At 49.6% G+C, this 11,849-nt stretch overlaps 1 protein-coding gene across 2 annotated transcripts; it reads right to left on the minus strand.

Moving 5' to 3' along the window:
• Positions 1 to 431: 431 nt before the first annotated feature.
• dglucy (D-glutamate cyclase) lies at positions 432 to 11,828 on the minus strand. Of its 2 annotated transcripts, XM_081603141.1 has the most exons (14): positions 11,738 to 11,828; positions 10,906 to 10,985; positions 9,802 to 9,955; positions 9,589 to 9,675; positions 9,393 to 9,522; positions 9,077 to 9,227; positions 8,882 to 9,004; positions 8,493 to 8,808; positions 8,213 to 8,355; positions 8,036 to 8,135; positions 1,578 to 1,726; positions 1,377 to 1,496; positions 1,132 to 1,292; positions 432 to 1,063 (listed from the first exon to the last, which is right to left on the minus strand). In XM_081603141.1, the coding sequence occupies exons 2-14, from the start codon at positions 10,976 to 10,978 to the stop codon at positions 887 to 889; spliced, it is 1,884 nt and encodes a 627-aa protein (XP_081459267.1). In that variant the 5' UTR covers positions 10,979 to 10,985; positions 11,738 to 11,828; the 3' UTR covers positions 432 to 886. The 2 variants fall into 2 exon arrangements, with proteins under 2 accessions (XP_081459267.1, XP_081459266.1); XM_081603140.1 differs by having other exon boundaries at positions 9,393 to 9,675; positions 11,738 to 11,824.
• Between the last annotated feature and the right edge of the window lie 21 nt (positions 11,829 to 11,849).

Raw genomic sequence — 11,849 nt, forward strand, 5'->3', positions numbered from 1 at the left:
TGCATGAAGTCAGTGTAGCTTAGCTTAGCACCGAATGTCAGCCATGACGAGGACCGGGGGGCGGGACTTCAGAGGTCCGCTCAGCCTGTGGCCACATTAATATTATACCGTCACATCACGGTGGGGCCACCAGACATCGGCCCGCGGGCCGCGAGAATGAGACCTGCTCTAAGAGGAGGAATCATGAGCAGAAGTTACATTTACAGAATAAAGATGATTTAAGTTCTGCTCAGAGCTGCAGGATGATCAGTCTGGATGAATCTAAAGCTGATCAGATCCATCTGATCTGGGATCAATCCTCCATCAGAGCTCCTCAGGTAGCAGCTCACCTGGACCAGCTGCTGCTGGACCTGATCAGAACCGAACCTGGTGGGTCCATCTGCTGACCAGCTGTTTTCTCTGCAGTCAGAATGAAATGAGTTTCACCTTCATGGAGTTTATTTTCTTTATTTTTCAGGTTATTGTGTGAAGATAAATGTTCAGTTTCATTGTTTAAACAATAAAATATTAAAATCTTCAGGTTTGATGCTGATCAGATTAGTTTGTGTGGCTGCTGCACATTTTCATTCCAGGGAAGAAGTGAGAATATTTATGTCATTTTTCTACATGTGTGTAAAATGTGCTGCTTTAGACGAGGCCTGATGGTTTCAGGTGAAAAACTTCATTTATTTTCCTGAAAAGTGAAAATTGTTGAATTTAGACGGACCCAGAACCGGGTCCAGAACTCTGAAAGGAGAGTTCTGGACCCGGTTCTGGTGAACTGATTTAGTCATGATTTACATCTTTATTACAGATAAATCTTAAAGGGTTGATAATAAACGATCCTGAGCCGTCGTCGCCTCTCAGAGCGGTAACCATAGCAACCGGCTGCCGCTCTGGCAAGGACCTAATCATGGCTGACGGGTCGGTTCTGACCCGGGGAACCTAGCGTGATCTCCAGGAGCCGGCTGATCATCTGGGAGTGTGTGGGGTGAAAGGTCAAGCCGTCCACCTCCATGGCCAGGTTCCCAGTTTTCCCACTTCGTATTCCAAAACGCACCAGCGTTCCCAGGAAAAGCTCCTCCTGGTGGGCGCAGAGTGACCGTTAGGACGTCGCTTTATGGTACTGGTACCATCAGAACCTCACGGTACCTTCTGGACCGACGGCAGGTTCCTCCTCCAGTCCTGCAGCTGCAGGTCAGAGGTCACCGGCTGCAGTCCCAGTCCTCTCCTCAGGTAGCGCTGGTGAGCAGGACAGGTGTGGAGCAGGTAGAGCCCACAGGCCACGGCGTAGCCAGCCCAGTTAGACACGCCTGCAGCGGGTCAGAACCAGAACCATCAGAATGTTGCACAATCGATGGATGAAATGAGCGGTTGGATGAACGGTTGGATGCTACCTGCAGTCACGGCGCAGTCGGCAGCCACGTCGCAGGCCACCAAGTCTCCTTTGGGCATCAGCTGCTTCACCTTCTCCTTCACCTTGCCCATCCCCAACTCATTGCCTCCGTCTCCGATCCCTGTGGGAACACGGGTCACCTGACGGGTCACTGCAGAACCGGCCCGGCGTCACGGTGTCGGGCTTCTTGAGCCGGACTCACCTGTGGTCATAACTCCGGGAATGTTCTGAGCGGCGAGGAACAGGTCGTCTATCGGATCCACCAGGTGTTTGATGTTTACTCCTCTCATGTTGTAATAGTTGCCGTCCTGAGCCCGGCCGCTGCGCTCTATCGCCACCAGGTGGTCGAACCTGGTCAGAGGCGGCACAACCACAATGACTAACATGATGTAAAACATGCTGTGGCTTTGACACACGGTGGGAGCCTTAGCATTAGCTTCTGCTAAACACTAGCCTGGTATGGAGCCTTAGCATTAGCTTCTGCTAAACACTAGCCTGGTATGGAGCCTTAGCATTAGCTTCTGCTAAACACTAGCCTGGTATGGAGCCTTAGCTTTAGCTTCTGCTAAACACTAGCCTGGTATGGAGCCTTAGCATTAGCTTCTGCTAAACACTAACCTGGTATGGAGCCTTAGCATTAGCTTCTGCTAAACACTAGCCTGGTATGGAGCCTTAGCATTAGCTTCTGCTAAACACTAGCCTGGTATGGAGCCTTAGCTTTAGCTTCTGCTAAACACTAGCCTGGTATGGAGCCTTAGCATTAGCTTCTGCTAAACACTAGCCTGGTATGGAGCCTTAGCATTAGCTTCTGCTAAACACTAGCCTGGTATAGAGCCTTAGCATTAGCTTCTGCTAAACACTAGACTGGTATGGAGCCATAGCATTAGCTCCTGCTAAACACTAGCCTGGTATGGAGCCTTAGCATTAGCTTCTGCTAAACACTAGCCTGGTATGGAGCCTTAGCATTAGCTCCTGCTAAACACTAGCCTGGTATGGAGCCTTAGCATTAGCTTCTGCTAAACACTAGCCTGGTATGGAGCCTTAGCATTAGCTTCTGCTAAACACTAGCCTGGTATGGAGCCTTAGCATTAGCTTCTGCTAAACACTAGCCTGGTATGGAGCCTTAGCATTAGCTTCTGCTAAACACTAGCCTGGTATGGAGCCTTAGCATTAGCTTCTGCTAAACACTAGCCTGGTATGGAGCCTTAGCATTAGCTTCTGCTAAACACTAGCCTGGTATGGACCTTAGCATTAGCTTCTGCTAAACACTAGCCTGGTATGGAGCCTTAGCATTAGCTTCTGCTAAACACTAGCCTGGTATGGAGCCTTAGCATTAGCTTCTGCTAAACACTAGCCTGGTATGGAGCCTTAGCATTAGCTTCTGCTAAACACTAACCTTGTATGGAGCCTTAGCATTAGCTTCTGCTAAACACTAGCCTGGTATGGAGCCTTAGCATTAGCTTCTGCTAAACACTAGCCTGGTATGGAGCCTTAGCATTAGCTTCTGCTAAACACTAGCCTGGTATGGAGCCTTAGCATTAGCTTCTGCTAAACACTAGCCTGGTATGGAGCCTTAGCATTAGCTTCTGCTAAACACTAGCCTGGTATGGAGCCTTAGCATTAGCTTCTGCTAAACACTAGCCTGGTATGGAGCCTTAGCATTAGCTTCTGCTAAACACTAGCCTGGTATGGAGCCTTAGCATTAGCTTCTGCTAAACACTAGCCTGGTATGGAGCCTTAGCATTAGCTTCTGCTAAACACTAGCCTGGTATGGAGCCTTAGCATTAGCTTCTGCTAAACACTAGCCTGGTATGGAGCCTTAGCATTAGCTTCTGCTAAACACTAGCCTGGTATGGAGCCTTAGCATTAGCTTCTGCTAAACACTAGCCTGGTATGGAGCCTTAGCATTAGCTTCTGCTAAACACTAGCCTGGTATGGAGCCTTAGCATTAGCTTCTGCTAAACACTAGCCTGGCATGGAGCCTTAGCATTAGCTTCTGCTAAACACTAGCCTGGCATGGAGCCTTAGCATTAGCTTCTGCTAAACACTAGCCTGGCATGGAGCCTTAGCATTAGCTTCTGCTAAACACTAGCCTGGAGCCTTAGCATTAGCTTCTGCTAAACACTAGCCTGGCATGGAGCCTTAGCATTAGCTTCTGCTAAACACTAGCCTGGTTTGGAGCCTTAGCATTAGCTTCTGCTAAACACTAGCCTGGTATCGAGCCTTAGCATCAGCTTCTGCTAAACACTAGCCTGGTATGGAGCCTTAGCTTTAGCTTCTGCTAAACACTAGCCTGGTATGGAGCCTTAGCATTAGATTCTGCTAAACACTAACCTGGTATGGAGCCTTAGCATTAGCTTCTGCTAAACACTAGCCTGGTATGGAGCCTTAGCATTAGCTTCTGCTAAACACTAGCCTGGCATGGAGCCTTAGCATTAGCTTCTGCTAAACACTAACCTGGTATGGAGCCTTAGCATTAGCTTCTGCTAAACACTAGCCTGGTATGGAGCCTTAGCATTAGCTTCTGCTAAACACTAGCATGGTATGGAGCCTTAGCATTAGCTTCTGCTAAACACTAGCCTGGTATGGAGCCTTAGCATTAGCTTCTGCTAAACACTAGCCTGGTATGGAGCCTTAGCATTAGCTTCTGCTAAACACTAGCCTGGTATGGAGCCTTAGCATTAGCTTCTTCTAAACACTAACCTGGTATGGAGCCTTAACATTAGCTTCTGATAAACACTAGACTGATATGAAGCCTTAACATTACATTCTGCTAAACACTAGCCTGGTATGGAGCCTTAGCATTAGCTTCTGCTAAACACTAACCTGGTATGGAGCCTTAGCATTAGCTTCTGCTAAACACTAGCCTGGTATGGAGCCTTAGCATTAGCTTCTGCTAAACACTAGCCTGGTATGGAGCCTTAGCTTTAGCTTCTGCTAAACACTAGCCTGGTATGGAGCCTTAGCATTAGCTTCTGCTAAACACTAACCTGGTATGGAGCCTTAGCTTTAGCTTCTGCTAAACACTAGCCTGGTATGGAGCCTTAGCATTAGCTTCTGCTAAACACTAACCTGGTATGGAGCCTTAGCTTTAGCTTCTGCTAAACACTAGCCTGGTATGGAGCCTTAGCATTAGCTTCTGCTAAACACTAACCTGGTATGGAGCCTTAGCATTAGCTTCTGCTAAACACTGACCTGGTATGGAGCCTTAGCATTAGCTTCTGCTAAACACTAGCCTGGTATGGAGCCTTAGCATTAGCTTCTGCTAAACACTAGCCTGGTATGGAGCCTTAGCATTAGCTTCTGCTAAACACTAGCCTGGTATGGAGCCTTAGCATTAGCTTCTGCTAAACACTAGCCTGGTATGGAGCCTTAGCATTAGCTTCTGCTAAACACTAACCTGGTATGGAGCCTTAGCATTAGCTTCTGCTAAACACTAGCCTGGTATGGAGCCTTAGCATTAGCTTCTGCTAAACACTAACCTTGTATGGAGCCTTAGCATTAGCTTCTGCTAAACACTAACCTGGTATGGAGCCTTAGCATTAGCTTCTGCTAAACACTAGCCTGGTATGGAGCCTTAGCATTAGCTTCTGCTAAACACTAACCTGGTATGGAGCCTTGGCTTTAGCTTCTGCTAAACACTAGCCTGGTATGGAGCCTTAGCATTAGCTTCTGCTAAACACTAACCTGGTATGGAGCCTTAGCATTAGCTTCTGCTAAACACTAACCTGGTATGGAGCCTTAGCTTTAGCTTCTGCTAAACACTAGCCTGGTATGGAGCCTTAGCATTAGCTTCTGCTAAACACTAGCCTGGTATGGAGCCTTAGCTTTAGCTTCTGCTAAACACTAGCCTGGTATGGAGCCTTAGCATTAGCTTCTGCTAAACACTAGCCTGGTATGGAGCCTTAGCATTAGCTTCTGCTAAACACTAGCCTGGTATGGAGCCTTAGCATTAGCTTCTGCTAAACACTAGCCTGGTATGGAGCCTTAGCATTAGCTTCTGCTAAACACTAGCCTGGTATGGAGCCTTAGCATTAGCTTCTGCTAAACACTAGCCTGGTATGGAGCCTTAGCATTAGCTTCTGCTAAACACTAGCCTGGTATGGAGCCTTAGCATTAGCTTCTGCTAAACACTAGCCTGGTATGGAGCCTTAGCATTAGCTTCTGCTAAACACTAGCCTGGTATGGAGCCTTAGCATTAGCTTCTGCTAAACACTAGCCTGGTATGGAGCCTTAGCATTAGCTTCTGCTAAACACTAACCTGGTATGGAGCCTTAGCTTTAGCTTCTGCTAAACACTAGCCTGGTATGGAGCCTTAGCATTAGCTTCTGCTAAACACTAACCTGGTATGGAGCCTTAGCATTAGCTTCTGCTAAACACTAGCCTGGTATGGAGCCTTAGCATTAGCTTCTGCTAAACACTAGCCTGGTATGGAGCCTTAGCATTAGCTTCCGCTAAACACTAGCCTGGTATGGAGCCTTAGCATTAGCTTCTGCTAAACACTAGCCTGGTATGGAGCCTTAGCATTAGCTTCTGCTAAACACTAGCCTGGTATGGAGCCTTAGCATTAGCTTCTGCTAAACACTAGCCTGGTATGGAGCCTTAGCATTAGCTTCTGCTAAACACTAGCCTGGTATGGAGCCTTAGCATTAGCTTCTGCTAAACACTAGCCTGGTATGGAGCCTTAGCTTTAGCTTCTGCTAAACACTAGCCTGGTATGGAGCCTTAGCATTAGCTTCTGCTAAACACTAGCCTGGTATGGAGCCTTAGCTTTAGCTTCTGCTAAACACTAGCCTGGTATGGAGCCTTAGCATTAGCTTCTGCTAAACACTAACCTGGTATGGAGCCTTAGCTTTAGCTTCTGCTAAACACTAGCCTGGTATGGAGCCTTAGCATTAGCTTCTGCTAAACACTAGCCTGGTATGGAGCCTTAGCTTTAGCTTCTGCTAAACACTAGTCTGGTATGGAGCCTTAGCATTAGATTCTGCTAAACACTAGCCTGGTAAGGAGCCTTAGCATTAGCTTCTGCTAAACACTAGCCTGGTATGGAGCCTTAGCATTAGCTTCTGCTCAGCACTAGCCTGGTATGGAGCCTTAGCATTAGCTTCTGCTCAGCACTAGCCCGGTATGGAGCCTTAGCATTAGCTTCTGCTAAACACTAGCCCGGTATGGAGCCTTAGCATTAGCTCTGCTAAACACTAGCCTGGTATGGAGCCTTAGCATTAGCTTTCTGCTAAACACTAGCCTGGTATGGAGCCTTAGCATTAGCTTCTGCTAAACACTAACCTGGTATGGAGCCTTAGCTTTAGCTTCTGCTAAACACTAGCCTGGTATGGAGCCTTAGCATTAGCTTCTGCTAAACACTAACCTGGTATGGAGCCTTAGCTTTAGCTTCTGCTAAACACTAGCCTGGTATGGAGCCTTAGCATTAGCTTCTGCTAAACACTAGCTGGTATGGAGCCTTAGCTTAGCTTCTGCTAAACACTAGCCTGGTATGGAGTCTTAGCATTGGATTCTGCTAACACTAGCCTGGTATGGAGCCTTAACATTAGCTTCTGCTAAACACTAGCCTGGTATGGAGCCTTAGCATTAGCTTCTGCTAAACACTAGCCTGGTATGGAGCCTTAGCATTAGCTTCTGCTAAACTAGCCTGGTATGGAGCCTTAGCATTAGCTTCTGCTAAACACTAGCCTGGTATGGAGCCTTAGCATTAGCTTCTGCTAAACACTAGCCTGGTATGGAGCCTTAGCATTAGCTTCTGAAACACTAGCCTGTATGGAGCCTTAGCATTAGCTTCTGCTAAACACTAGCCTGGTATGGAGCCTTAGCATTAGCTTCTGCTAAACACTAGCCTGGTATGGAGCCTTAGCATTAGCTTCTGCTAAACACTAGCCTGGTATGGAGCCTTAGCATTAGCTTCTGCTAAACACTAGCCTGGTATGGAGCCTTAGCATTAGCTTCTGCTAAACACTAGCCTGGTATGGAGCCTTAGCTTTAGCTTCTGCTAAACACTAGCCTGGTATGGAGCCTTAGCATTAGATTCTGCTAAACACTAGCCTGGTATGGAGCCTTAGCATTAGCTTCTGCTAAACACTAGCCTGGTATGTAGCCTTAGCATTAGCTTCTGCTAAACACTAGCCTGGTATGGAGCCTTTACATTAGCTTCTGCTAAACACTAACCTGGTATGGAGCCTTAGCATTAGCTTCTGCTAAACACTAGCCTGGTATGGAGCCTTAGCATTAGCTTCTGCTAAACACTAGCCTGGTATGGAGCCTTAGCATTAGCTTCTGCTAAACACTAGCCTGGTATGGAGCCTTAGCATTAGCTTCTGCTAAACACTAGCCTGGTATGGAGCCTTAGCATTAGCTTCTGCTAAACCTTGTATGGAGCTTTAGCATTAGCTTCTTGGTACTTAGGGAAACTAATGTTCATGAGTAGTGCCCTAGGGTTAGCACAGCTAGCATCTCAGCTAGTGAGTCCCACTGCTGGTCTTCGTCACCAATCATTCTTTGACCAGGAGGTTTGGGAGAGGCCTGCGGACCCAACACACCGCACTGAGAAGCACGGTGGTGGAGGGTGACGGTGTGGCCTGGAGCTCCTGGACCTGCTCTACTTTAGAGTGACCTGAGTGAGGACCAACGGTGTTCAGGTCATCTGACCTGGGCTTGGTGGGGTCTCCATGGTGACACAGGAAGTGCATTGCAGAGTCAGGGCCGCGATCCTCGAAGATGACCAATGGGATGGCAGCTTTGAGGACTCCTAATGGAGGAAACATCCAATCAGCGTCTGTCTCTTTAAATCCCACCAACCAATGAGCGCTAAGCCCAAAGCCTCACCTGTCCTCACCGCTTCGTCCACCAGAGCTCGGTTCATGTCCGCCGCCCTGCGGTCCGTCAGCAGCGTCACCCGTTTCCCCAGAGACAGCAACATGGTTGCCATGGCAATCGCTCCGGGCGGACCGTCCGTCTCATCCGGAGGACTAGTCAGGAAACAGGAAGATTCCCGAGGTCAGTTAGGAAGTAAGTACACCCAGAAGTCAGGTCAAGGTCATTTTATTTCTAGAGCACATTTTCAGCAACAAGGCCATACAAAGTGTGGACTTTCTAAACGTCTTACCTGTGTTGGTGGTGTGTGGGGAAACCGGTTACTATGGCAACAGAGGAGGAGTGGGACAGCGCCAGGCAGCAGCGGAGGAGTTCATCCTGGACAAACAGAGCGGCGATTCCACGCTGACCGGGGTCGTCCCCAATGATCCGCTCCAGCTGCCGGATCTTCCCGGCCGTGGCCTTGGAGACCAGGCTGTAGAGCAGGGGATTGTGGGTAACCAGGAAGCAGAGCGGGGCCAGCTGTGGGTCGGTGTCGGCTGACGGAGCGTCCGGGATGTCAGTCAGGAACATGCAGCCAGGAGAGTGGCTGAACGCCAGAGGCGGTTCTGAAAGGTCCAAACAGACAGCGGTTATGGTCATGTGAGTGACCATAACTGCTGGTCGGTTCCAGTCCCTCACTGCTGCTGAGGATGGCTTCTATAGACGTCACTCCACAGGCCCAGAAGACGGGAACGTCACCGGGTCGGAGCTCCACCGGGTCACCGTAGTCCGGTCGGGTCAGGTCCAGAATGCCCAGCAGAGCTGCAGAGAAAGCATCACTGATGAGCCTCAGCAGGCGGTTCTGGGTCCCGGCCGGTCCGGACCGCTCAGCACCTGGGTCTCCGACGTGAACCGGAGCGCCATGAGCCCGTGGGTTCTGATGGGTCACCTCCACCGCCGCGTCCAGCAGCCCGGCCGGCACCGGGCGCATGGTGACCACCAGGGGGCAGCGGAACTCCCCTTTGGGAACGCAGGGCACCGCGGTCTGCAAGACACCGCCACTAGGGGTCAGCAAAGGAAGGACACCCTACGGTACCTGCAGAACCCTCAGTGGTGGTTCTGTCTGGCTTCACCACACTGTTCCGGTCAGGTTCTGGTCGAGTTCAGAACTGAACACAACCGCTGCTGTCCGGAACAATCCTGGTCCTACCCGGAACATGCTGACGTTCCGGCCCTGCTCCACGTTCCGGATCGGAACCCCGGCCTCCTCCAGCCGGCCCTCGAAGCCAAAACTGCAGCCCAGGTAGAAGGTCACCATGTCCGCCAGCTGAGACCCGGTTCTAGACAGACAGAACCAGCAGTTAGCAGCAGGACTCCCTAGATGGGCTAGCCCGGTTCTGACCCACCTGGCCAGATCGCTGTAGCTCTGCAGGCTGGAGACGGTCTTCACCAGGCGGCCGTCCTCATAGACGCAGAACTCGGAGATGTCCGTCCTGAAGACAGGACACCATGAGGGAACCGGGTTCTGGTGGTGCCGCTGTGGCCCAGAACCTCCCAGGAGATTCTAGAACCTCTGTTGGATGCAAAGCGGCAGCAGAGGATCTTTCATTCTCACCAACCTGATGTCAGCATGTTTAGCCAGAGGCTCACAGGAAGTCTCTCCTGATTGGCTGCGGTACAGCAGAGGAAGGGGGGCGGGGTTACTGTGACAGAAGTCCTCGAAGTCGTCAGCCAGGCGGCGCGGCAGGACCACGACGTTGGCCTGCTGGTATCCTGATGAGGACACACTGCGGTCAGAAAGATGCTGAACGGATCTGATCACTATGGTTAACGCTGCAGCCTCTTTGGTTCTGGTCCGCCGGGCCGGGTCAGGCCGGGGTCCACAGGCTCCACAAATCTTCACCCTCCAGTTTACTGATGGTGTTCCTCAGAGCTCTGGCTGCTAAAATCATCAGACAGCATGTTGATGATACTCAGCTGTTCATGAACCCTGAAGAATCCAATACACTGCAGACACAGACGGTCCTGAGAACGTCAGAGACAGACGACCCGGTTATTTTCTAGATGTATACCGGAGCGGTTCTGGTTACCCTGATCTAGCTCTAGTTTTCAGGCTTCGTTCATGTAACACATTTACTCCCTGAATCTGATCCCAGGTACTGCAGGAGTAAAGTCCGAGCGCTGCAGGTCATAAACCCATCTTACCGTGAGCCAGGCCAGTCGTGGTTCTTATTTTGGGATGGTTCTGTCTGATTAACAGCCTGAGTTCTGCTGGACCGAGACGGCTTACATTCTGGATCTGATGCATATTCAGATACGGATTATAATCTGCAGTGATTCCTGGAGCCTGACAGCTGAAGAACCGGAGAGCAGGAAGTGCTCCGTTAATGAGCGGCAAAGCCCTGCAAACATTAACAGACAGGGGGCGCCGTCCTGACAGGACCTGCACCGCCACCCAACACTTCATCCAACCGCACATTGGTCTGAACATCCATCCAGAACCAGGAGAGGTTCTGGTTCGCTCAGCCAGCAGCTGCAGCTCTGCTCTGATCTACGACGTTTCCAGTCTCAGCTCTTCGTCCAAAACTTTCAGCTCGTTTCACCTTGTAGTTCCAGGATCTGGTTCTGGTTCTGATCCATTTCAGAGCCATTCTGTGTCTCCAGACCAGAACCCTAACCCTGCATAGGAAGCTCCAGGTTCCCAAGGTCATCGGGGTCGTCACCTTGAGACGAGGACGAGTGTCTCCTGAGACTCCTCCAGGTCCGCCGGCAGCCTGTCCTCAGGGCAGACAGCATGTCTCACCTGCAGGAGACATGGAAACCAGAGATCATGTCCATCTCCAGGACAGTTGCCATGGAGACACAACCTCTCCGTTATGAGCATGCTCAGAACGTCCAGTCTAATCCAGTCTCAGGTCTTTTGCAGCCTAACAGGTTTTAGTCCTGGATTTATCTCCATCTGTCCTCCCACAGCATGATGCTGCCACCACCATGTATCCCTGGATCTGGACTCTGACGAGTCCGTTGGACGACCGGCCAGCCATGGTTAAAGTTAACATCCTCCTCAATTATTCCTTAAATCTGAACATGTGGGACCGAGATTAAAGGCATATTCTATTATTTAAACTTTTATACATTTGATCAATTTTTAGAATAGTATAAATCAGCTTATAGCAGATTTGTGTGCCAAATTAAGTGTTAATGATTGAAAAACAACTGCTCTATATTTGGGACAGTTATTAAATGACCAGGCGAAGGAGACTCGGTTCGGTCTGCAGACCTGAGGCTGGACTCGGACCGAAACCCAGCTGACAGGGTTTGAATGTTTTCCTCGAGCTTTGAGGCTCCTGGTCCAAAATAACCTTTAAATCAGGACCAAACAGGAAATAAAAACTCTCCAGCAGCTCCTTCTGTCTGTTGGGATCATATTTCAAATAATCTGATTTATTAGGAAGAAGAATCGTCCGGAACCGGAAGCCACATTTTAGAGTAAACATGTTGAAACGGTTAAAAATCAGGTTATTTTCTGGATCACCGCCGTTTTCCCTCTTTTACCTTCAGAATCAAGTTCCGCGTCCTTCTTCTTCTCGTGTTTTATGGGGGTTGGCGAACCAGCCACACAGGAGCGCTACCGCCACCTAATGGACTGAAGTATTGACAAGAAGTT

Source organism: Poecilia reticulata, chromosome 22 (genome assembly GCF_904066995.2).
Source record: "Poecilia reticulata chromosome 22, P_reticulata-male-v2, whole genome shotgun sequence".
In the NCBI taxonomy this organism is placed as follows: Eukaryota; Metazoa; Chordata; class Actinopteri; order Cyprinodontiformes; family Poeciliidae; genus Poecilia; species Poecilia reticulata.